This window comes from Colletotrichum karsti (genome assembly GCF_011947395.1).
Source record: "Colletotrichum karsti strain CkLH20 chromosome Unknown Scaffold12, whole genome shotgun sequence".
In the NCBI taxonomy this organism is placed as follows: domain Eukaryota; kingdom Fungi; phylum Ascomycota; class Sordariomycetes; order Glomerellales; family Glomerellaceae; genus Colletotrichum; species Colletotrichum karsti.
In genome coordinates this window covers 634,630-656,682 of record NW_024065912.1, presented here as the reverse complement: position 1 = coordinate 656,682, position 22,053 = coordinate 634,630, and the positions used below count along the sequence as shown (strand labels likewise).

Below are 22,053 nucleotides of genomic sequence, written 5' to 3'. Positions count from 1 at the left end.
TGAAGCAATTAACCTGGGATGAGAACCGTTGCGTGTCCCACCGAGGCCCATAATCCAGCGGGTCGAAATGAGGTAACGAAATAAATGCAATACGCCGCGCAATACAATATAGCTACCATTATAATCTAGTTATAGATATCTCACTATACCTAATAAGTATATATTTAATATTTAATACTCTAAAAGAATAAAACTCTATCCTAATAAGCTTTATAGTATATATAGTAGTATATAAATAGCCTTACTCTTAAGGTTAGAGGGGGTAAAACCTTAATAAGGGATATTAGTCTATAAGAGACTATCCCTTCTACTACTAAGATTATACTATAACCCTTATCCTTTTATCCCCTTATCCTTTTATCCCCTCTTCTATCTACTTAAAATATCTTCCTCTTATATCTCTAGCCTTATATTAGCTAATATTAATATCCTTCTTAATATAATTATAAACCCTAACTATTATTTTTAACCCCTTAATAATATTAAAAATAATTACCCCTCTTACTTAAAGTATATTAAAAAGACTCTTAAGATATATTATATTAAGAATATTATAATAGATACTATCCTATTAAATAAATAAATAATTTAGGAATATTATATTACTTATATAACGCTATAAGAGTATTTAGACTAACTTATAGCTTAAGTAGTATTTAGAATAGAGAATAAACTATTAATAATGCTCTATATATTATAATATAATAAGCTATATAATAACTCTAAGCTTAATCTATTTAATACCCTAATAATAGTGAGATAATATATAGAGGTACTAGTTAGGATCTAGACGTATTAGATATAAGGTTAGCAGTTTCTACTTTAGATATACTAAGTATAATTAGGCTTAAATCAATCCTTATCGTTAAATAATAGCGCTAATATAGGAAAGGTAACACATAAAATTAAAGGAGGTGACGAAATGTCACTAACACCCGGAGACTAGTTGGTTCTTTTGTTCGCTGCAGACGTAATGACTGATGGATATCTGACTCTGTGATCGTAATGACAGCAGAAGACGATACTTCTCCCCAGCTCTTCAACCAGATTACCTGCAGAGCCTATGCGCATCGTGGATCAACGCCCGTTGACATTATACTCATGCCGTTCGCTGTCATAGCCGACCTGAGCTGGAACTACATGGCATGAACCTCGAAACCTCGGAAAGGGCAGCAGGGGGAGGCACAGCAAAAGACGGATCCATGATCACCAAGGGAATCTGTGGACGAGGTCCATTCTTGCGGAGACAAAACGCAATTCATTGCTGCTCGGTTGCAGCAACTAGGGTACCGACCCCCCATCTCCGCCTCGGCAGGCTTACTCCGTCGCGTACCAAATGACTGAAGATTTGCCATCGAAACCCGTGAAAGGAAATCGATGATCTAGCTGTCTGCCTCGAAGATTTCTGGGTCCTGACTGTAACCATAATTTGCATCTCACCAACAGACTGCCGGGACTTTCGCTTAGGGTGTCCTTCTAACCCGGGAACCTGTTGCCGAAGTCTTGGTTTGATATGCAAAGAGGAGCTTCCCTGTTGGCCCGATGGCGAACGCCTTCGTTAAAGGAGGCGTCGTCTTCGCTACTCCAATGACTTCGGTGGTCTTTAATCTGCTTTCGATGCCCGACACGTGCAACCCTTCTTGCATATTGACATCGATCGAAAACGTAGATGTTTCCGGTCGGCCATGGACGACTCATTATACGTGATGCCTCCGCCAGAGGGCGAGGTAAGGACGAGAATCAACCCTCCGGATACGTCTGGGGGAGTTTTCCCAGTCGGAATCGCAACCACAGTGATTGCCTTGGTCGCGGTGGCTCTGCGCATCTTCACGAGGACGTTTGTGGTACGCGGGAGTTTAGGTTTGGATGACTGTAAGATGGACAGTCCTTTCGCAAAACCCAAGCTGACGACTCAATAGACCTTGCGATGATTGCTATGGCGCTGTCTCTTTCTTATTGCGGTCTGGCTCTTCATCGTAAGTCGACCCTACACAGCTTCTATGGATGGTGATTCTGACAGATGGAAAGTCGTTCCGCTCGGCGCCGGCAAGCATCTATGGGATATTCTCACGGTCGACTACAGCCCCCCATTCCTTCTTGTAAGGCCCCCCCTTCGCATCAAAGAAGCCAAAATTGACAGCATGAAAGACAACTCTAGGAATCACCATCACATATTCGACATCGGTGTCATTCTCGAAGCTTTCTATCCTCGCCTTTTATCTCCGTCTGTCACCCGAGAAGAAGTTCAGGTTGACAGTGTTCATTCTTCTCGGCATCGTATCGGCATATACCGTTGTATATCAACTCATCATCATCTTCCAGTGTCGGCCGGTTCAGATGAGCTGGGATATCACGGTGAAGGGAACTTGTATCGGCAAAATGATCCCGATGATGACGCTCGGCGCCGCCAACATCATCATTGACATCATCATTCTCTTGATACCTGTGAGAGTTGTTTGGTCGTTACAGATGGCTCGACGACAGAAGGTTTCGCTGGTTCTTCTCTTCGCCACGGGTGGCTTGTAAGTCTTGATCCGATGCTCCCAACTCTTCTTGAAGACTCGAAACTGACCTGGGCTTTAGCGTCTGCGCTGCTGCTATCCAACGAACAGTGATCTTGCCGCCGCTCCTCGAAAGCTCCGACTACACATGGGACGTCCCTCCGCAGATGATTTGGGGCTTCATCGAAGTCAATGCCGGGTTGATTTGCGCAGCGGTACCGGCGCTGAAGCCGTTCTTCATGCGATACCTCCCCTTCATCATATCATCGACACTTCGATCTTCACAGGGACGATCCGGATACGGGCCGTACTCGAAACATGTCGACAAAGGCAGCAAGAAGCATGGAGATGGCGCTCAAACGTTTGAGCTGCCAAGTCGAGACGACTTGCCTGGAGGGTCAGGACAAGACCCGAATGACGACGAGGCCAAGCTCTGGTCATCGAAGGGGTCGCAAAGCAGGAGAAGGAACTTTGACAAGAACGAATCGGATACGGCGAGCGATAAGACAGACAAGCAGAGCGACAGCATTGGTAGCATCGAAGTCCAGTACCCCGGGAGAGTCGGCCCTGCTACCGTCGTCTCGACATGGGGGCGCGGATCAGAGGACTTTCAAACACCAAGAGAAGGCATTAACGTGACGAGGGAGACGAGGATTTCTTATGCGAACAGGTGAGACAGCTGGACTGAGGTGGTAGCGAGAGACTCATGTTGACGGAGATGGGTTCGGTAACGCGAGATCGATCAAACAAGGACAAAGTAACTCGAAAACACGACGATGAATCAGATTATACAACAAGCTAAACTCTTGATGTGTTATATGTGTAACAACGATGTTAGTTATTGAGTAACTGAACATAGGCATCAGCGCAAGCCGCTTGAGCTGGAAAAGGCGTCGAAGTATCGACAAAAAGACAAATCTCTTAAGATTCAAAGACAACACCGCTGCTTTTAACGGAACTCTTGAAAACCACCAAACATGAAGCATCGATTCTAATAAAGCCACCGCTGAGAAAACGATATGCAAGGTGAGATGCAGGTGACGGCGTTTCCCCGAGAAGTCCGGGCATTGCAGTGGGGAAGTAACGCTCCCGCTGGCGTGATCCGCTAAGCAAGTGCCCCGCAGCGTCCCGAGCTGCAGGCAGCAGGCGGCCCCGCGGACGGGACCTCCCTACCCGCTTGAAGCCGCCCCCAAGCTTGATCTCCGGTCCTTCCATCCATGCCATTTCATCAATCTGTCCATCGACTTCTCTCCTTCTCCTCCTTGCCTCGCAACTAGCCACGTTCCTCTGAAAAAGAACACTGCACTTCTAAACCGAACCCTCCTTCGATATTGCTATTGTTCTACATCAAGGGCGACCCGCGAGCCTTCACGAGCAAATCAACCGACAATGTCCTCTCGACCGCCTACCCTCCGCAACCTCCAGACGTCGACCGTCTTCGTCAATACGGCACTCGCTGGCCTCAATCTAGGCCTCTCCGTCTTCGTCGTGCCCCGCCTGCTCGAGTCACCGACCCCGCTGATGCTGCGTCAATGGACCAACATGTTCAAGAGAACCAGTCGCGCCTTTCCACCCCCGGTTCTCTTCTGTGTCTTGAGCTACTGGTACTTGGCCTACGCACTACGACACTTGCCTGGCAAGGCGAAGCTCTTCGCGACGGCAGGCGCCCTCTGCTTATCCATTGGTCCGTGGACGAGGATCTTCCTGGTCCCCGTCAACAAGAAGTTGAAAGCAAAGGCCGAAGAAACAAGAGACATGGGTATCATGGCCGTTGGCTTGACCCAAGAAGAAGAGGAGGGAGCCAAATACCTGGTTGATCAATGGGGGCTGTACAACCTCGGAAGGAGCATCGCACTTGGTCTTGGAGGTGCCATCGGACTGTACACCATCGTCTCCTGATTGCCTGTCTAGTTCGACCGTCCTCTTGTCTCTGCTGTCGTTGACCGCTGCCGCTGGAGACAATTTTGTGTACAACATCGCGCGAAATCCTCAGCTTGAACTCATGGGTATCATCATTACAACTATATCTACTAATGTTACAGATTACATTTCTCCTTGTGCACCTTCCGGGTCGGCCAGCCGGTCATCAAGAGCTTGCGGCCAGGGTTCCAGTCGTCACATCGGCTTCATGGGCCTTGAGAGGCCTGGAGCGGTTGAAGATCTTGTGGCCAACCAGAAGCACGACGAACAAGATGACGCTGATGTATGCAGTGAAGAAGCCACTGGTGCTCCAACCCATGAAGGCGGTGAAACCGTTCGTCAGGATGATGAGCACGTTGAAGAAAAGACCGTACCAGGAGAAGAACGGCTGGAAGGGGGCCTTGTACGGCAGGCTGTCCCGCGAAATGTTCTGAGCCTTGAGGGCAGCCATAAACCGGATGTGGCAGATGTTGATACACGTCCAGCTGATGAGTCCAGCAACGGCGGTGATGTTGAGCAGCCAGTCGAACACGACACCGCCATTCTCGGACAGGTTCATGTACGCAAGCAAACCAACCGCGGACGTGGTAGCGACCGCCATGTAGGGGGTACCGAGCTTGTTGGTCCAGGCCATGAATTGGGGAGCACACCTCTCGTTAGCCAGGGAAACCAGAATACGAGAACCAGAGTACACGTTGGAGTTGGCAGCAGAGAGGACGGCGGTCAAGAGCACGGCATTGATGATGTCAGGAAGGACCTTGACACCGGCCAAGTTCGCGGCAATAACCAAGGGAGACGCCGACGCATCCTGGTTGTCGAGCAACAACGACGGGTTGTCAGAGGGAACCAGAATACCGATGAAGAAAATGGTGGCGACAAAGAGGCAGAAGATTCCCCAGAAAGTCCAACGGACGGCGCTGGGCACGCTCTTCTGGGGGTCCTTGGTCTCACCAGCACCGACGCCAACCAGCTCAGATCCCTGGAAACTGAAGGCAGCCGTGATGAGGACGGACCAGAAACCGACAAACTTGCCGACAGAACCCTCGACCATGGACGCATTGAACGGGCCCGGTTCGACCCAGTACTTGAAGCCCAAGTAGCCCTGCTGGCCAACACCGGCGTTGATGCAGATCGCGAAGATGATGAATCCGATGATGGTCACGACCTTGATGCTCGCAAACCACATCTCGATCTCGCCAAAGATGCGGATGGGCATGAAGTTGAGCGCGGTGAAGACGACCCAGAAGATGCTAATGAAGATGGCAATGCTCAGGCTGTCGTTCCAATATTGGATGATGACGCCGGCGGCGGTCAACTCGAGGGCGAAGGTGATGGACCAGCTGAACCAGTACATCCAGCCCATGGCGAATCCCAGGGTGGGGTCGATGAATCGAGAAGCGTACGAGGTGAAGGCGCCGGGGACGGGGATGTAGGTGGCCATCTCGCACAGGGCGGTCATGACGGAGTAGACGATGCTGCCGATGAAGATGAAGGCGATCAGGCAACCGACGGGGCCGGCGGTCGCGATGGCCTTGCCGCTACCGAGGAAGAGACCGGTGCCGATGGTGCCACCTGCGAAGGCCGGGTTAGAAAGAGCTTCTGACGGTCTGACCCCGGACCGGGACTTCGATCAGTCACATACCGATGGCAATGAATTGCAAATGGCGAGCATTCAGAGTACGGTGGAGGCCCGACTCCCCCGTCTCCAAGTCGGTCTTGGAGGCATTGTTGGGAGTGACCTCGCCCTCGCTGGTCTGAGGGGCTTTCTCCTTGGAGCCGAACATGATGTGCAGACTTTGGGGTGGGATGACAACGGCGACACACACGGGATGTTCACAGACTTGGATCAAAGTCTCGTCGACCGCGGCTAGGAGAGCAAAAGAAGGTTCAAGAGGTTCGGGGTAGGAGGGAAGCTCGTTGATTCGCTTCTCCGGAAAGCCACCAGACGCATGAGCAAGCAGAAAACCTGGGGAGGTAGGACAGGTTCCGCCGCGACCAGAAAGCTCATGGCATGATTAAATATAATACGGGCTTCTCTTACTCAACCGGTTCCACTTCGCGTCGACTCATCGCGACCGGTAACGGTGGCCATGGGCAAAAAAATCTCGAGAGGTGGGCACACGCGCACACAATGGCCTCGTTCGCTTTTCTCGTTGCGGGTTGGCCGATGGAGCACACCCAGCACGCGAGTTCCTCACGGTCCATCGCCGCCCTGGAAATCGCAAAACTCGGTAGTCGGCCGGCCGCGGGTAAGAGCGGCGTTTGTCCAGGGGGGATGCCTATCGACCAGGAAATGGACCGTGGGGACTCGAGCTCGAACTGGAGACCATCGCAATGACTCCAATCAGTTGGAAGAACAGGAGCAAAGGGGGCCAGGATCGATCTGAAGGGGCAACAGCAATGACATGCCATTTCGCTGCAAGAACCATTCACTTGCAGTTCGTCCGATCGGCCGGCATGTTAGTTACATGTACGAACACACATGCGCCGCAGCTGGGCTAGCAAAGCTACGTTACCCCTTGAGCTTCCATAGCTGCATGTAGTTGTACGAATACAATCTCGAGAAGCGGCGTCAAACTCGCGCCACTTGATGGTCTTTTACTTCCCACCGAGCTTTGCCCGGGCCTCTTTTCCCATGAGAGCGCTTCCGATTCTTCTCTCCGCCAAGCCAATCATGCTCGTCCAATTCCTGCGAAGTCACGGCATTGACAGGCTCTGCCCAGCCACTGACGGGTAGAAATTTTCTGGAATGTCTTCGTCTCACCCTCCATATCCTCTTCAAGCTCCTTCGTCTAGCATATCAGACACGCCTAGATGAAGCTTGTCGATCCTTCGCCAAGTTCTTGTTGAACCTAGCCATTCGTGCTTCCAAGTTCCCCCTAGGACCACGGCGCACCCCGAAGACCAATTCTTCGTCGCACCAAACTTGTGACATGCTGTGTTATTCCCGCCCGTCAGTCTGTCATTGTCAGCCCTACGGCGCATTTGATGCGCCCTGGAACGACACACACACACCCGGACCGCGCCAAGCGGACAAGCGGCGAAACGTCGAGTCGCCAGCCGCTAGAAAAATTTCCTTGCTTGTTCCTGGACTGGTGATGGGCGCGGCTTTTTGCCTCCTGGTATGAAATTTTCTCCCCCTGGTTTCTCTTACGTCTTACGGTGGGACTGGCGCAGACTTTTCCTGCGATCGGAGCGGGCCGTTGAGATGAGCAAGACACATCAACTACGAGATGTTTTTTGTAAGCTGGTTGCTTTCTTTTGTCGATTTGAGTTGATATCTCGTCCCTATCGCGACGCCAATGCGGTTTTCGAGTTCCAGCCCCTTCTTGGTGATGATTTGCTTTGCTGTTGAGCGGATTTGGAGAGATCGATGTCTCGGGGGTGATGCCTGTTTTTGTCAATTGGAACCCCATCATCCCATTGCCCCTGGCCGACGACTCGCCGCAATTCCGCATCCCACGCGGGTGATGGGGGTGCCGGCTTCCGTCCTGCTTCGGAGATGAGGCCATCGTCAGTCCCGGTTCCGCATCGGCATTACGAGTGCTTCGCCCGGCAGCCTCCCACACCCCTCGCGTGCAATAGCCTTCCGGTTCGATGACTCCGGTCGGCGCTTTCGTTGCCGGCAGTTCTTGCCGGCTGCTGAGCAAAATTGGATACTGTCTGAGCCCTCTTTGTCGATGAGTCAATGTTTGGTTCTCGTAGCCAGATTCTGAGTACGGTCTTGCGCGCTCCCGCACAACTAGCTGATTAGCTCGAGCAATTGAGAGAGTCTGTGTAAATGGTCAGAAACGTTCAGATATGAGCTTCCCTCACGACGCTCTTCCGTGCTAGCGAGCTTTTGATTCTGGATGCTCAAGGAACCACTTTCTCGAGGCGGTGCACTTGAAGCTGATGTTCTACCCCAGCTTCAACTAATGCCAGTCAATGACATCCTCAAAGACTCCCATGCGTACTGTAACTGATGGCTTGGAAAGGCTATCCTTGCGGAGTTCAACACGTGCAACATGAACGGCAGGGGCGCTACGTTGCTGGTAATATTGACAGAAAAGCTTGGATGGTCCTGCTGTTGTCGATGCAAAGACGAGAGTTCGGCAACTTGCGGCGGCCATGACAACCAGCATACCGGCCTTCAAGAGGGCCCGGTGTGGTCTTCAAACAGCGTAGAGCCAGGCCATCGAAATATGTTCGCCCGGAAGACAGTTCGCTATCGGTCGATTGAGGTCAATGGCCCTCAAGTCTCCTTATAAAGACTTAGGGAACTCTTCGCGCAAGGACTCCGGCCCCCAAGGAGCGCAGACAAGCCCGCCTGACTCCACTGGACGGGACTGGACGGAGGCACTCCGGCCCTGAGCCTGGCTCCGCTCCGATGAATTGGATCCCATCGGTGCCGGGTTCGGCCTCCGGGAGCTGGACAGAACGAACCGAGCCAAAGTCAAAAGCTTCCTCCAGTTCCATTCAGGTGATCGGTGAGTCGGTGCATGTCGGCCGCCGAGTTTCTGAGACAGTGGATGAGCACTCAGAGTCAAAAAGCCACACGCTTGGACGCTAATGATCAGGAATGCCCTGTGTATACTGATGCCGTCATTGGGCGCATGTGCTGGACTGTCACTTAAATACATCCCCGGCGCCCAGATCGGTAGCACAACATTCGCTCGAGTTACTTTGCCAATCGCAATCCACAAGCTTTCTCCATCTTACGATAGGACTCAGACATCGCAATGGCACGCTTCATCACCATCGAAGAGCACTACCTCTCTCCTCTGCTCCCAGAGGAGAAGGTTCGGTACAACCGCCCCAGCGTGAAGGACTTTGGCACCGCCGTGATTGACAAGCTCGGCGACCTCGGCCCAGCCAGACTCGAGGCGATGGCCAACGACTCCGTCGCGATGACCGTCCTCTCACACCTGCCCGCGACGCCCGAACCATCAGTGTGCACAGCCGTCAACAACGACCTCTACTCGAAAATTGAGAAGCACCCAGACCAGTACGCCGCGTTCGCTCTGCTGCCACTTGAGGATCCTGAGGCGGCCGCGGAAGAGCTCAGGCGCTGCGTGAAGGATCTGGGCTTCGTTGGCGCCCTCACCGGGAATCACCTGGATGACGGCAGCTTCTTCGACACGCCGCAATACTACCCCCTCTGGGAAGCGGCGCAGGAACTAGAGGTTCCCATTTACATACATCCCACGTTCGCCGACGAGTCCGAGATGAAAGTGAACTTCGAGGGGCCGTACGACATCGAAATCGCCAAGGCTCTGAGTGCCTGGGGCTGGGGCTGGCACTCGCGAACAAGTTTGCACTTCCTCCGCCTCTTCGCGGCGGGTACCTTCGACCGTTTTCCCAAACTCAAGATCATCCTGGGACACATGGGTGAGATGCTACCCTTCATGCTCGATCGGATCGTCAGGTCGTCCAGCAAATGGCCTCCTTCGGATTTCCGCAAGAGGGGGTTGAGGGAGGTCTGGGATAACAATGTGTGGGTTACGACCAGCGGGATGTTTTCCCTTGCGCCAATGGCATGTCTTCTGCAGGAGACGAAATCTGAAAGGGTCATCTTCAGTATCGATTATCCGTTTTCGACGAATGACATGGGCCGGGAGTTCATGGAGAAGTTGAAGGGCAGTGGGCTCGTCAACGACGAGGAATGGGAGGGTATTGCATGGAAGAATGTGAAGAACCTTCTGCGCCTGAAGTTTGAACCTCCGAAATCCAACAAGAGAAGAGCAAATTCAGATATTGAGAGGTAGTGGAAAAAGTCTAATCACCGTGTTCTTCAATCCCGACCAATGCTTCAATACTTCGTGTTGATATCCAGTGTATCTCGGAGGCATTTCCCGAGCACAGCTTCATGAGAGTCATGAGTAAACCTCAAAGGCAAAACCAACTCACAAAATCCAACTTATTCGATGCAAGAGTGTAAAAGATTTATCATTAAACACGCAGTAGTGAAGGAGTTAAGATGTTCCTGGGTTGGAAACATCTTGTCATGCCCTGACGACACAAATTGAACAGGGAATGGGATCTGACCAGGGGACTTCGGTAATGTCATCCGAAGGCCGGCAGTGTGTGTCGGCGAAACCAGCGATTGGGCCGCAGATGGTTTCACCAGCTTCAACATCCCAATATCAACACCACGACAGTAAAGTCGACCGGAGAGAGATTGACGAGCTACATGTCGGATTCATAGCAATTGTGCGACAGCTTTCCACCTTTGCAAAGTTGGGTTCACCGACGCATCGCCCAGCATGGCCCTCTCCCTGCCGAAGATCGGGATCCTCTCAATCGGAGACATGGGCATGGGCATCGCCAAACGCCTTGTCTCCAAGGGGTTCTCTGTCGCAACAAATGGCGAGGGACGAAGGTACGGACTTATCAAAACAACCCAACAGCAGAGACTAACTTCACATCAGCCAAGCAACCATTGACCGGGCTCGCAGTGCCAACGTTGAGATTCTCGCATCAGACCTACAACTCGTGCAATCGCGACCTTTCATCTTCTCAGTCGCGCCGCCAAGGGACGCGATGAGCATCGCGGAACGCGTCCTCAACGCGACCGCAAAGGCGCAACTAGAAAAACCGTTGTACTTCACAGATCTCAACGCCGTTTCACCTGCCACGTGCAAGGAGATCGCTTCCATGTTCGAGAAGGCCAAAAGTCCAGTGCGCTTCGTCGACGGATGCATCATCGGCGGCCCACCAAAGATGAAAGACTCAAGCGGCGCGTGGTACGTCCCAAGCATGCCGACCTCAGGGCGGTACTCTCTTGATGAGGCATGCCCGGAGCTCGCTAAGGCGCTCAATATGCGGCACATTTCCCAAGAAGTCGGCGCAGCCAGCGGGCTGAAGATGTGCTTCGCGACCACTACCAAAGGCTTCATGGGTCTCGGTATCCAGGCTTTCACTACTGCAGCTGCGCTTGGCGTTGTGGATGAGCTGAGGAAGGAGATGAAGGAAGCCGCGCCTGGCCTTCTGGACTTCGCCGAGAAGTCTATCCCGTTGGTGCCTCCCAAGTCGTACCGGTGGGTGCGAGAGATGGAGGAGATATCAGACACGCATCGCGCTGAAGGAGGCTTTAAGAACAACAACGACATCTTTCTGGCAATGGCAGAGTTGTACCAAAGCATGGCTGATGATCCCGTATTAGGCGCTGAAAAGGTTGATAAGAGGATCAGAGGCAAGACGGTCGACGATCTCGCCTCGGCTTTGGCAGAAGGATTGACGAAGAAGAAAAGGTCAAACTAACATTGAGATCATCTATCTCGTAAACTGTGTTTAGCCTCTTGAACCCTCTCTCTACACGTATTTATGTCTAGGTATTTCCATGCTCCAGTATTTGGCTAGGCCATTGCCCCTGCAGCCAAGATGCCCCTTCGTTGGCAGTTGAGCCGGGACTTTCTATCTCCTCACAGATCCCGAATTTCCAATGAACCGATATCGACGCTTTCTTTCTGATGAGTAAATCTCACAGATTCTTGAGATCTTGTGGTTCAACGCTTCATCCACCGTACGGAGGAGGCAGCACCTCCGTCAACCAGGATGTCAGCTCCAGTGATGAAACAAGATGCTGGATTGACCAAGAACGAAACGGCGTTGACAATGTCTTCTGGTGAGCCAGCCCTGCCCGCCGGGGATGACTTGACGAACTTCCCGGCAGGCCCAGCCATTTCCTGACGGCCAAGCTCAGTTGAAATCACGCCTGGGCTCACGGAGTTGATCCGAGCCCCCTTGAGACCCCATGCTCCCGCGGAAGCCTGCACGCGGACAATGTTCCCACGCTTGGACAAGCCATACGCAGCTGCTGCAGCTTGAGGACCAGGCTCATCGATGTTGAGACTCTCATGAACCAGAACCTGTTCCCGCGGCGCGGTCGCCAGATGTCGTTCGAATTCTGGATCGAGAGGCGGGCACAAGTGGCCAGCCATGCTGGAGATGCAGACCAGATTTGACCCAGCCTGTACGACGGGCAGGAAAGCTTCAATGACGTTGACGGTGCCGAGGAGATCGATCTCGTACACGCGGCGAGCAGAGCCAGCAGAGGGCCCGACGCCAGCGGCGTGAATGATTGTCTCGACGTTGCCGAGCGTCGCGGCTTTCTGCGCCAGCTCACTGACCGACGTAAAGTTCGCGACGTCCAGATGCGCTGTGTGGACCGAGTAGCCTTCATCCAGCAGCGCTTTCTCGGCTGTCGAGAGGTTGTCGGCCGAAAAGTCTGCGAGTAAAACCTGTCGGCCAACGCCTAGACGACGAGCGATGGGCAGACCCATGCCACCACTGCCAATCACCACCAGAACGTTCGTAGACAGCATGTTACTCAATGATGATTTCCGCTTGATTTTTGTTGTGCTTTCTGTTGTCAGCAGTTGCATAGATGGTCAAAACAGGACCACTCACTCTCAGTAGTAGTAGGCCCGAGTCGGGCCTCAATATTTATGCAAATGGTGTTTCCGGGCTGAAGAGTCATACGGTCTGCAGACAAGTCTCAAATATGTATTCAAGTCTCTCAACTCTCCATCTTGACTGCAAAACAATGCAAAAGATCATCTTGATTCGCTACGTCTCACATCTACACCGCCGAGACAGTCATCGGGCCCGCCCTCGCTTTCGCTTTCGGTACCTCGGGGTTCTGAGTGCACTGCAACGTTCCAAGAATCACTTGAGGATCGCAACATGTCAAACTCTTCGTGTTTACACCTACCTTCCATAGTTGTAGGAGTTAGATTCTTGAACATTACGGCATTATTTATGCTAATTTCTATACGGAGCTCTCAATACTTAGACTATTGAAAGGACGTATGATCCAAATGTTCTAGATTTTGCCCGGCTGGATACACATATGTCGGGCCTGTCGGAAGTTCTGACTTGGTTGGCGGAAGTTGAGTCGTGTTGACAATGACTTTCTGTCTTGCTCCAATCTTCTTTGGTACCTGGCGGCGGCGTATAGGGGTTGAGTCAGACAAACTCGGCTTGAACGACTCCATAGCGGCGTTGCGGTTTCTCATGACTGTTTCTGCCCATTCTCGTACATCCTTGAGCCCATCATTGCAGCTGTGCTTGTTCGTGACTGCCTCTGCCCATTCACGTGCATCCTTGAGTATATTCTCCATACCGCTAGCCAAAGACGTTTTTGCTCTTGGAGGAGCACTCAGTATTGGGTCTCGGTGACTGTTGTTCTTCGAGCCGGCTGTACGTTGAGGGTTTGTCATGCGATTGACATTGTTCGTTGTGAGTGTTGTATTGCCGGGGAAATCGCCGTCCACGTTGAATCCGTAAAGTGACTGGAAGCTGACCTCGATGATGGGCCAGCGCTTTCGCATCTCCTTCCTGTATTCTTGCACTGGTACGGTATGCTGGCTGTCGAGTTTTGGATCCATTTCCCGCAGGAATTTGACGATGCTGTTGTTCAGCTTTCCAAATTTCACTAAGGCATGAAAATAATCCCCAATATGTAAGAAGCTGTTCTTTGTCGAGCTCAGGCGAAGAATGATTCTCCAGCACACGTCTAGGATATTGTATACCAAGACGTGCTCGTTTAGAGAACCTTCCCACGGTATCTGAGATAGCCGTATGCCGTGAATCGTATTCATCGCTACTCGTGTCTGAGTCTGAGATATCGTCAACGTCTTTACTATGATTAGGGTACTCGGAAGGGCTTGCCTTGTTGATCATGATGATGGTATTCAAAGGCTTCGGCTTGAAACTATCGTACTAAATCGGATGCTTTTTTAGATAGGGCTTTGTGGTATTGTGGGAGAAGAATCATCATGGTCCAACATTCATATCAGGCGGACGGTTGCCCATTGATTTACCGCATTAGAGTTTGGATTTCCCACGGCGCCCAGTGCCCATATGGCCCCTCTACATTGTAAAAGAACACAAAGTCCTGTTTCAGCTGATAATATGTAGTCTTGTGAAGATCCCAGTTTCTTCTGGATGAATAGCTGGTATGAACGGCGTCCCAAAATATCAGAAATGTCAAAGTGTTGAGGGTAGAGGCGAGCAACAATACACGTGGTGAGACAGAAAATAGGACTCAAAATATGAGATATTCTGTGATTTATTCAAGACATCGTCTATGCTCTTAGTCAAATTTAACCTATGATCCCTTGGCTTTCGCGTTCTCATCTGCGATAGACTGGACGTCGGCCGACGTGGACCCCTTTGGTGGCCGTCCTCCCAACACACGCGCCTGTCCTCGGTGTCAGATGAACTTTTATGTCACTTGAGGGCTCAGGTTTTCTCACCTCTGCACTCTGTACGTGTGCGGCGTCCTCCTTAGTGATCTCATTGGCCGGCTTTCGTGCAACATCTCCTGCTGTCGCTACAAAGTTTTGCTGCTTATCGTGTAGACTTTGTGCTGTGGCGGCGGCGCCTCCCTTGATGGGTCCGAATCCAGTCATATCTGTCTCCTCAGATGCGATAGTTGAAGCTTCAGTCTGAGTAATGGGTCGCCCCGTGGCCGCCTGCTCTCGGAGTTCGTCCCTGTTTGGGTGTTGGGGTTCCATTTTGAAATGTGGTCGGGATGCAGACTGGAATGAAGAGTGTTTGTAAAAAAGTGATAAATTCTGTGCTATATTTGATCCCGAAACGTAGCTTGGTTGGGGTTTTATAGTCGCAGGTTGCAACTCAGTGGCTAATGATATCATGCTGATGATGCGCCCCCATCACTTCGGCCTACGTTGTTGTGGGTCGGAGACAACAGTCTGGACAGGACGCGACCATGTGCCACATGAGGGGACTTTGCCTTTTAAATGCCAGTAAGCTGGTTCGCTATTCCATGAAAGTGGGAATAAAATATTCGAACGGACATTAACACACGACGTCCATCCACTTAGCCGACATGGAAGTTCTCACCGGCTTCAATTGTGGAGGACTTCAAATTCCCCCAATAGCGCCTCGAAGTAAGACAAGTGCTCACATTCAGAAGAAGTTGAAACCGCTTTTGTAAACAAGCAAATATGATTAAGTCGTTTCAACTATGTACAAAGAATAGAATGTCAGAGAAGCTTTTTTTGTTGTCAAATTCCCTCCACACCAAACCAAACGATTGTTCCAAAGCAAGCTAAATCAGCGAAGTAACGAGAAGATCCTAGCATTCGGAGCGCGAAGTTGCGTGTGAGATGATCAGTCGTCCCACTGGTCATCGAAGAAGTCGCGAGTGTCGAGGTCTCGTCGCCAGGGACCCCTCCTTGGGCCCTTCTTGTAAGGCCCGTATCCGCCTCCTCCCCGACCACCATATCCGCCGCCGTAGCCGCCGCCGTGTCCGTAACCACCTCCCCGACCGCCGTACCCGTCGTATCCTCCTCCTCCATATCCGCCGTATCCTCCATGGCCGTAACCGCCATCGTCTCCGCGTTTGCCAAGGTCCCTGGCCTTTGGCGGATCACCACCTGGCCCGCCCTTTGGAGGATCACCGCCGGGCCCGCCCTTCGGCTGGTCTCCGGGCGGCTTCGGCTGATCTCCCTCCTTAGGCGGCTGCTCAGCTTGGATGTTCTTTCTGTCGTCATCGTATCCTCCCCTTCGTCCACCACGACCACGTCTTCCACCGTGTCCGTAGTAGTAGTCATCGTCATCGTAGTACCCGTAGCAGTCTCTGTCTCTACCCCTACCGCGTCTGCACCTGTCTCGGTATCTGTCGCGATCCTTTCTATCGCGTGCTTCCAAGCCACCCTCATGGCCTGGCTCATCGCGAGCGACGACAGCGTTGTCCAGGGCCTGTTGAGACCATGTTAGTCAATGTTGTACGCAGTTTCAAGTAGAGCAGATTCCCTTACCGAAACGACATTGGGCTAATCGTGGGAAGCAATGTCAGTCAATGTCATCTTTTGAAATCTGGCAAAAGAAGGTGCTGGAATAGACGTGAGATGATGCGTGAATGTACTTACAGCCGCCTCAGGGGCACGCTAAGCACGTCATTAGTGATGAGAAGCCAAAGGTGTCCAGAAGTCTGCTGCTTGGGACTTACCTCGGTGAGCTCGGTTGTATCAGCTGCGGCCTCAGCAACAGGTGCAGCCACTGCGGCTATGGCAAAGACGGCCATGCCAACGGTGGCGAGCTGACGGAAAGATGCGATATGCATGTTGGCGGAGTTAAGAAGTAGAAGAAAAGTCGATTTAAATATCCAATGAAGAGAAGTCTGTAATCAGTCCAAGACGATGCAGGATTTGATGGAGAAGGAAGAAGTCCTGGAACATCGGGAATTCTCCTAGGCTACTTATACTCGGGGAGACGGTCACCCACCAGCTCTTGAATTCATCCAGCATCAGTAGCTTGTTTTCGTTTCCGCTTCCGTTCTCAAGATCCAGTCCGCAGCATCAGACCAGGGCTTAGCTAAGAGTTGGCACCCAAACTTCCATGGCCTCGATCACCGCCACAGATGAGAAAGACCCGGGGTGGTGTCGTGAACTGCTTACCGAGCATCTGTCCGATAGGCCCAGGACCATGATCGAAGTGATATGAAAAGCGTAAATCATGCAAGCGAGGAGTGGAAGAATTTAGATGCCTGTTTGCATAGCCAAGATGAGCCGCTCTGAGCTTCTGTCGTCTGATCTATCCCAAAGCAAAATTGCTTTGGACACTTTGGGTACTGCGCGTTCCAGACACATTCGATGGCAGCTGTAAGCTTGAGACACCCGTAATTTCACATTTCGTTTAGATGAACAACGAGGTGAAAGCTACTGGACTACTTGAGATTATATTTCAACCGCGATCTAAACATGGCCTTCACAGTCTGAACCTCACGGTTTCACCAAATGAAATACATGATATGGTGACTTAAAGATTGAAATCTATTGGAATATGCATATCACGAAAGATTCTAACGCTCATGGCCCAGGTAAACTCTCGGTATTCGTCGTTGATATCTGGATACCCACATCTTCGCCCTGTTCCATGCTTCCCTGATTCATGCTCTTAGTGATGTTGACCAAAGTAAACTTTCGAGTAACTAGATCGCGCAGGAATTCTGTTCAGTTCATGTACATCAACTTGGGTATGCAGTAAGTGGAGGCAAAAATGAAGTAGCGCTGGATAAGAATTGTCCAGGCAATTATGTGTGCATCGCCTCATATCAACACGCACTCTACATCCATGAGACTGGCCTGCAATGAAGGTCGCGAACACGATCAATGGGCTCGCCCAGGTTGCCTGGACCAACTCTATTAGTAGCTTACACATCCCTTTCGCGGATGATCGTCCGGCAAAACCTTCCAAGCATGAGGGAATCAGCCAAAACCCATACCCTTGTGTGTTACTCACCCAAAGTAAGCGGCATCCTCGGAACTTCTTTCTTTCGATGAGAATTGGAAAAAAGAGAATTCCACACCGTTTGTTTCAAGTCCGAAGGCGAGACCGACGTGGCAGGCAACTTCTGGAAGTATTGGGATAGAGTTAGCTTGGGCCTCTGGGAACCATTCTGCACGACTTGCCTAACTCTGCGCTTCAGTCTGACGACAGGTAGTTAAAAGCACCAAAATTTAGACTTCCGTTCAAAGGCGCCAAGAGATGATCTTCGTCATCCAAAAGTTGTCTTTGCCGGGCGGCAGCTTCGGCAGGTTCCCGCCCATGGAGCCTCGACGTTGCACAAGCTGATTCGGGGGCGCGAAATGGGCCCATGAGAAGCGAAAACGAGGCGGTTCCGTGGAACCAACAGATGAGGCATCAATATCTCGCTATATTATTCGAACAGTATCGGAGCGCGGCTCCGATCAGAAGCGAGCATGTGTTAGTGGAACAGCTCGGGAATGGGTTCCTCTCAACCATTAAACTCATATCATTTTGGGCCTCGCCTCTACGTGCTTCATCAAACTGCCTGCTAGTAGCCGCTATAATAGCAATTCTTGTTGGAGATCGCACTTACTTTGCGGTTACACTCGGCATTTTCGTCACCAAGTGTACTCATGCTACCGCGGTCAACCCGCAGTCTTGATATTGAATTCCCGATACTTCCTGGGCAATTCATGCAGGCTGAGAGCTAATATTCCATTTGATCCCTCGTCGCAAGAGTCCCGTACTGCTTAGTGTTGATGGATTATCAAGCATAACTCACCATTTCACCATTCAAGCGACACACATCACAATCGACATGCACAGGCCACCACACAAGCGGCAAGCCTCACCTACTCTCAGGCCTTCTGTCGTTGGCGTCTGGTTTTGAGTTCATCTGAAAGAGTCGATTACACGTTGTTATCTAATAATTATACTCATCCATCTGATGAAAAGTCGCCCTCGGCAGGCGCAGTCAACTTCAGCCACGACCCGAGAGCTATTGTTGTCGGTGGCTGAACTCAACCCACCGTCACTGTAAGCTTACATTTGTTGCGTGAGATGAGGCTTTGAATTGAGGAACCGCCTCCAGGGTTCAATTATTGACATTTCTGTACTTGTTGCTTACAAAGCTACACATTCAGCTTCGCATTGCCAGATCATTCACACGGTGGGTAAGCTCATGGCGTGAATGGGAAAGAGACTATGAGAGTGAATGTTATTCTGACGTAACTGGTTGATGTTTAGGTTCAAGCTTAGAACGAAAGGGTTTGAAGAGCAGCAGCTGGTGAGAACTCTTACTATGCTTACGTACAATGTTCACTTCCACGCGGCATTCAGGCGGCTTCGGCTCAATGCCTTCGGCTCAACTTAAATACTCTTTCATGTTCTTCTTCACTTACCAACGACTCTCAACATTTGAACAAGGAAATTAGCCTCGGCTTTCATTACATGACATGCCTCGGCAGTTCGCGCGACTGATTCAACTTGTTCCAATCATCAGGCATCGTTTGGTATCTACAGCAAGCCTCGCCAAGGCATTTGAATCATGCTTATACATCCATCAGTCAGGACATAAGACAGGAAATGCCTGTCTTATACGGATAGAGGCCCATATCGTATGTTCTACCGTGGCACTTCTCCGATATTTGGCAAGATATCAGGATTACCATAGATACATGTACAAGTAGTTATTGATAACACACACATCAGATGGTGTACCTGAAACCCTTTTGCAAGGCACGTGCTGCCGTAATACTGACTCCTTCCACCTGAGCAGTCTTCTCAAGCCTTGACAACTCCTTCTGTGTCAACTGGACGTTCTCATTCTCAAGTCGAGCTAACCGTTTGTTCTCTCGTATCAAAATCAGTCGAAGCAGGGTCATCAATGCAGCTGCCGAAGTGATGAGTCCAACGCAGATGCCAATTCCAGTGAAGAAATACGGTGATTCCTTATCGAGATAAGTGTATGGCGTCCAGATGCTGACGCTGTTGCCCAGAGAGTTGATGAGAGCGTATGCTGCTGCACGCTTTGCAGGTGGTCTGGAGACAACCCCCGCAATCCAGCTAAAAAGGGTGCCGTTGATGTTCATGAGAAACATCATGAAGAAGAAAGTCATGTACTTCGGCCCAAAGACGTTCGTAGTCATGAAAACAGAGAACCCAACGATCGACACCACCGCAGGATACAAGCAAAACCAGTATCGGGTCGTAAAGCGATCGCTGATAATGCCGTGTATGTAACTCCATATAGTGATGAAGACATGGGGAGGAGCGACCAGAAGGAGTGAAATGAACTGGCTGTACCCCAGAGTTCTTGTCAGAGTCGGGAAGTAATACCCAAAGCCTTGTGCCCCAGTGAGGCCCATGTAAATGAATGCAAATATCCAGACTTTGACGTCGGTGATGCATAGCTTGAGGCCTTTCAGCTGCGATGAGATACCCTCTTCGTCGGTATCAGCCTCTGCAGCCTCAAGAGCAAGTCTTCGGTTCGCTAAGAGAGTCGACGTTCAACGCATGACATATAAAAAGATGAGAGTGAGATGACTTACCAACATGCTGCATTTCAGGCGTGAGAGCCTTCCATGTTTGGGGGAAGTCAGGCAAGAAGACGCAAACGATGATGCCTGCCACAACAGTAACTTCCTGTTGTTAGCACGCAGGTAAAGAGGCATCGAGATTCTATCATCGAAGACTAGGAAGGAGTCTGGGAGATTGCTCACTAGATCCTTCAAGAATGTACAGCCAACGCCACGCTGATAAACCTCTGGTCCCTGCAAGACCATCTAAGATACCGGCAGCAATCAAGTTACCAAAAGCGCCAGCGACAAGAGCACCTATATCAAGAGGTTTCAGTCAGGGTTTGTCTGCTGAGTGTGAGGTGTTGGCGGCCTACCTGAATAGAAGATGCTCATTCTCAAATTCATTTCCTTCTTGGAGTACCATTTCTGCATGAGCCATTAGAGATAACCGTTTCTTTTAAGCTAGTTCATTCAAGATAGCTTACCGAAAGATAGAAGAGAACGCCGGGGAAGAATGGTGCTTCTACAACAAGAAAAGGTTTTAGTTGGCTTCATGCTCGTGGGTACAGAAAACGTACCAACAAAGCCCAAGATAAATCTGCAAACCACTATTCCAGCAAAGTTCTGCACCAGGGCAGTCAACGCAGAGACCAAACCCCAGGCAATAGTAAAGATGCCGAGATACAAAGATGGACGGCCAAACCAGTTCAACAACAGGTTGGAAGGGATTTGGCCCAGGATGTATCCGACGAAAAGAATGGAGAGACCAGTTTGGTATTCCGTGAGAGAGAGATTTAGATCCTCTTCAAGCCCAGCAAGGCGAGCAGAAGCATAGTTGTTGCTAAATTTGTCGCCAGAAAAGAAATTGCCTTCAGCAGGCAGAAGAGTGCGTACCGATCAATCCAATTAAGAAGATAAACACTCAGGATGAGAGGCATGATGAGCCAGTCTATACGCCTGACCAGCTTCTTCTCGATGGCTTTCTCAGCCTCGGTAAGCTCGGCAACATGGGAAGTATCAGTTGGCTTATCGCCCAAGAGATCGCGATCGTTGACCAGGTCTTCGCTAGGTTTGATGTCTGCCATGATGTCTGGATATAGCTTGCTTGGACCGACGTTAGGTATGACAAGTTGATCCTCGTACAGAAGTAAGAAACCCAAGGCAGAGCATCACCTTTATAAATATCTAGAAGTCCACAGTTATCAACAGGGTCATCATGCAAGTCAGAAAGAGCATGATATGTTCAATGCCTTGAACTCCGCATGACCTCCGCTCCCCGCACCATCCACCCGCGCCCTAGACTTGGCATGGCCTGGGGTCAAGATCCGGGGCATCGGGAGACGAAGACCGAGATGGCCTATTCGTGCGCTTCAAGCAATGCACCAGGCTAACAACTTGCTAAGTTGCTCGTCCATCTCCGCAATCTTGGCGATCAGCAGTTTGGGCTTTTCCGTAGTTTGCGGCCAGCCAGCATGAATGAATGTTGGACGTTAAAAATGGCCATGTTCGAGCTTTTCCGGACATGGATGTTGACAAGGCCTCGTCTACCGCACATTCCAGCACTAGAGTCGTCAAATCAAAGACAACCAAGAATCCCTTGGGCAAGTGATCCGTGGTATATCTCCGGCGACATGCCAATGGCTTCATTTCTTGGACAGGCACTGTATCAAACCTCCAGCAACGCGAATAAGATTGTCCGTTGCTAAACCCGGACAGTGAATCGCCGCAAAATTCAATGTAGCTATCATTGTTTTTAGGCTTCAAACGATCAGTAAACTCCATTCGAAATTCCTTGCTAGGCTTCTGTGCGCAGTCAAAGTTTGCTTTAACAGGGTGATGATTACGAGGAA

At 50.8% G+C, this 22,053-nt stretch overlaps 9 protein-coding genes across 9 annotated transcripts; 4 read left to right on the top strand and 5 right to left on the bottom strand.

Annotated features, from left to right (window-relative positions):
- Positions 1-1,685: 1,685 nt before the first annotated feature.
- On the top strand, positions 1,686-3,175 carry CkaCkLH20_04584 (uncharacterized protein; the record flags this gene model as incomplete). Its single annotated transcript, XM_038887303.1, has 5 exons — positions 1,686-1,872; positions 1,920-1,976; positions 2,029-2,099; positions 2,149-2,522; positions 2,584-3,175. 5 exons carry the CDS (start codon positions 1,686-1,688, stop codon positions 3,173-3,175), a joined length of 1,281 nt encoding a protein of 426 aa, XP_038747469.1.
- A 715-nt stretch (positions 3,176-3,890) lies between these two features.
- On the top strand, positions 3,891-4,400 carry CkaCkLH20_04583 (uncharacterized protein; the record flags this gene model as incomplete). Its single annotated transcript, XM_038887302.1, has 1 exon — positions 3,891-4,400. The coding sequence occupies one exon, from the start codon at positions 3,891-3,893 to the stop codon at positions 4,398-4,400; it is 510 nt and encodes a 169-aa protein (XP_038747468.1).
- Positions 4,401-4,587: 187 nt separating this feature from the next.
- On the bottom strand, positions 4,588-6,205 carry CkaCkLH20_04582 (arginine permease; the record flags this gene model as incomplete). Its single annotated transcript, XM_038887301.1, has 2 exons — positions 4,588-5,993; positions 6,064-6,205. 2 exons carry the CDS (start codon positions 6,203-6,205, stop codon positions 4,588-4,590), a joined length of 1,548 nt encoding a protein of 515 aa, XP_038747467.1.
- Positions 6,206-9,142: 2,937 nt separating this feature from the next.
- CkaCkLH20_04581 (2, 3-dihydroxybenzoic acid decarboxylase) lies at positions 9,143-10,168 on the top strand (the record flags this gene model as incomplete). The annotated part of the gene is made up of 1 exon (XM_038887300.1): positions 9,143-10,168. The coding sequence occupies one exon, from the start codon at positions 9,143-9,145 to the stop codon at positions 10,166-10,168; it is 1,026 nt and encodes a 341-aa protein (XP_038747466.1).
- Positions 10,169-10,666: 498 nt separating this feature from the next.
- On the top strand, positions 10,667-11,663 carry CkaCkLH20_04580 (6-phosphogluconate dehydrogenase; the record flags this gene model as incomplete). Its single annotated transcript, XM_038887299.1, has 2 exons — positions 10,667-10,782; positions 10,832-11,663. The coding sequence occupies 2 exons, from the start codon at positions 10,667-10,669 to the stop codon at positions 11,661-11,663; spliced, it is 948 nt and encodes a 315-aa protein (XP_038747465.1).
- Positions 11,664-11,908: 245 nt separating this feature from the next.
- CkaCkLH20_04579 (short-chain dehydrogenase reductase sdr) lies at positions 11,909-12,727 on the bottom strand (the record flags this gene model as incomplete). The annotated part of the gene is made up of 1 exon (XM_038887298.1): positions 11,909-12,727. One exon carries the CDS (start codon positions 12,725-12,727, stop codon positions 11,909-11,911), a length of 819 nt encoding a protein of 272 aa, XP_038747464.1.
- Positions 12,728-14,514: 1,787 nt separating this feature from the next.
- On the bottom strand, positions 14,515-14,923 carry CkaCkLH20_04578 (uncharacterized protein; the record flags this gene model as incomplete). Its single annotated transcript, XM_038887297.1, has 2 exons — positions 14,515-14,607; positions 14,663-14,923. The coding sequence occupies 2 exons, from the start codon at positions 14,921-14,923 to the stop codon at positions 14,515-14,517; spliced, it is 354 nt and encodes a 117-aa protein (XP_038747463.1).
- Positions 14,924-15,542: 619 nt separating this feature from the next.
- On the bottom strand, positions 15,543-16,497 carry CkaCkLH20_04577 (uncharacterized protein; the record flags this gene model as incomplete). The annotated part of the gene is made up of 4 exons (XM_038887296.1): positions 15,543-16,133; positions 16,193-16,207; positions 16,304-16,321; positions 16,384-16,497. 4 exons carry the CDS (start codon positions 16,495-16,497, stop codon positions 15,543-15,545), a joined length of 738 nt encoding a protein of 245 aa, XP_038747462.1.
- A 2,893-nt stretch (positions 16,498-19,390) lies between these two features.
- Positions 19,391-21,288, bottom strand: CkaCkLH20_04576 (major facilitator superfamily transporter; the record flags this gene model as incomplete). Its single annotated transcript, XM_038887295.1, has 7 exons — positions 19,391-20,175; positions 20,234-20,323; positions 20,495-20,518; positions 20,578-20,629; positions 20,689-20,726; positions 20,782-21,044; positions 21,098-21,288. The coding sequence occupies 7 exons, from the start codon at positions 21,286-21,288 to the stop codon at positions 19,391-19,393; spliced, it is 1,443 nt and encodes a 480-aa protein (XP_038747461.1).
- Between the last annotated feature and the right edge of the window lie 765 nt (positions 21,289-22,053).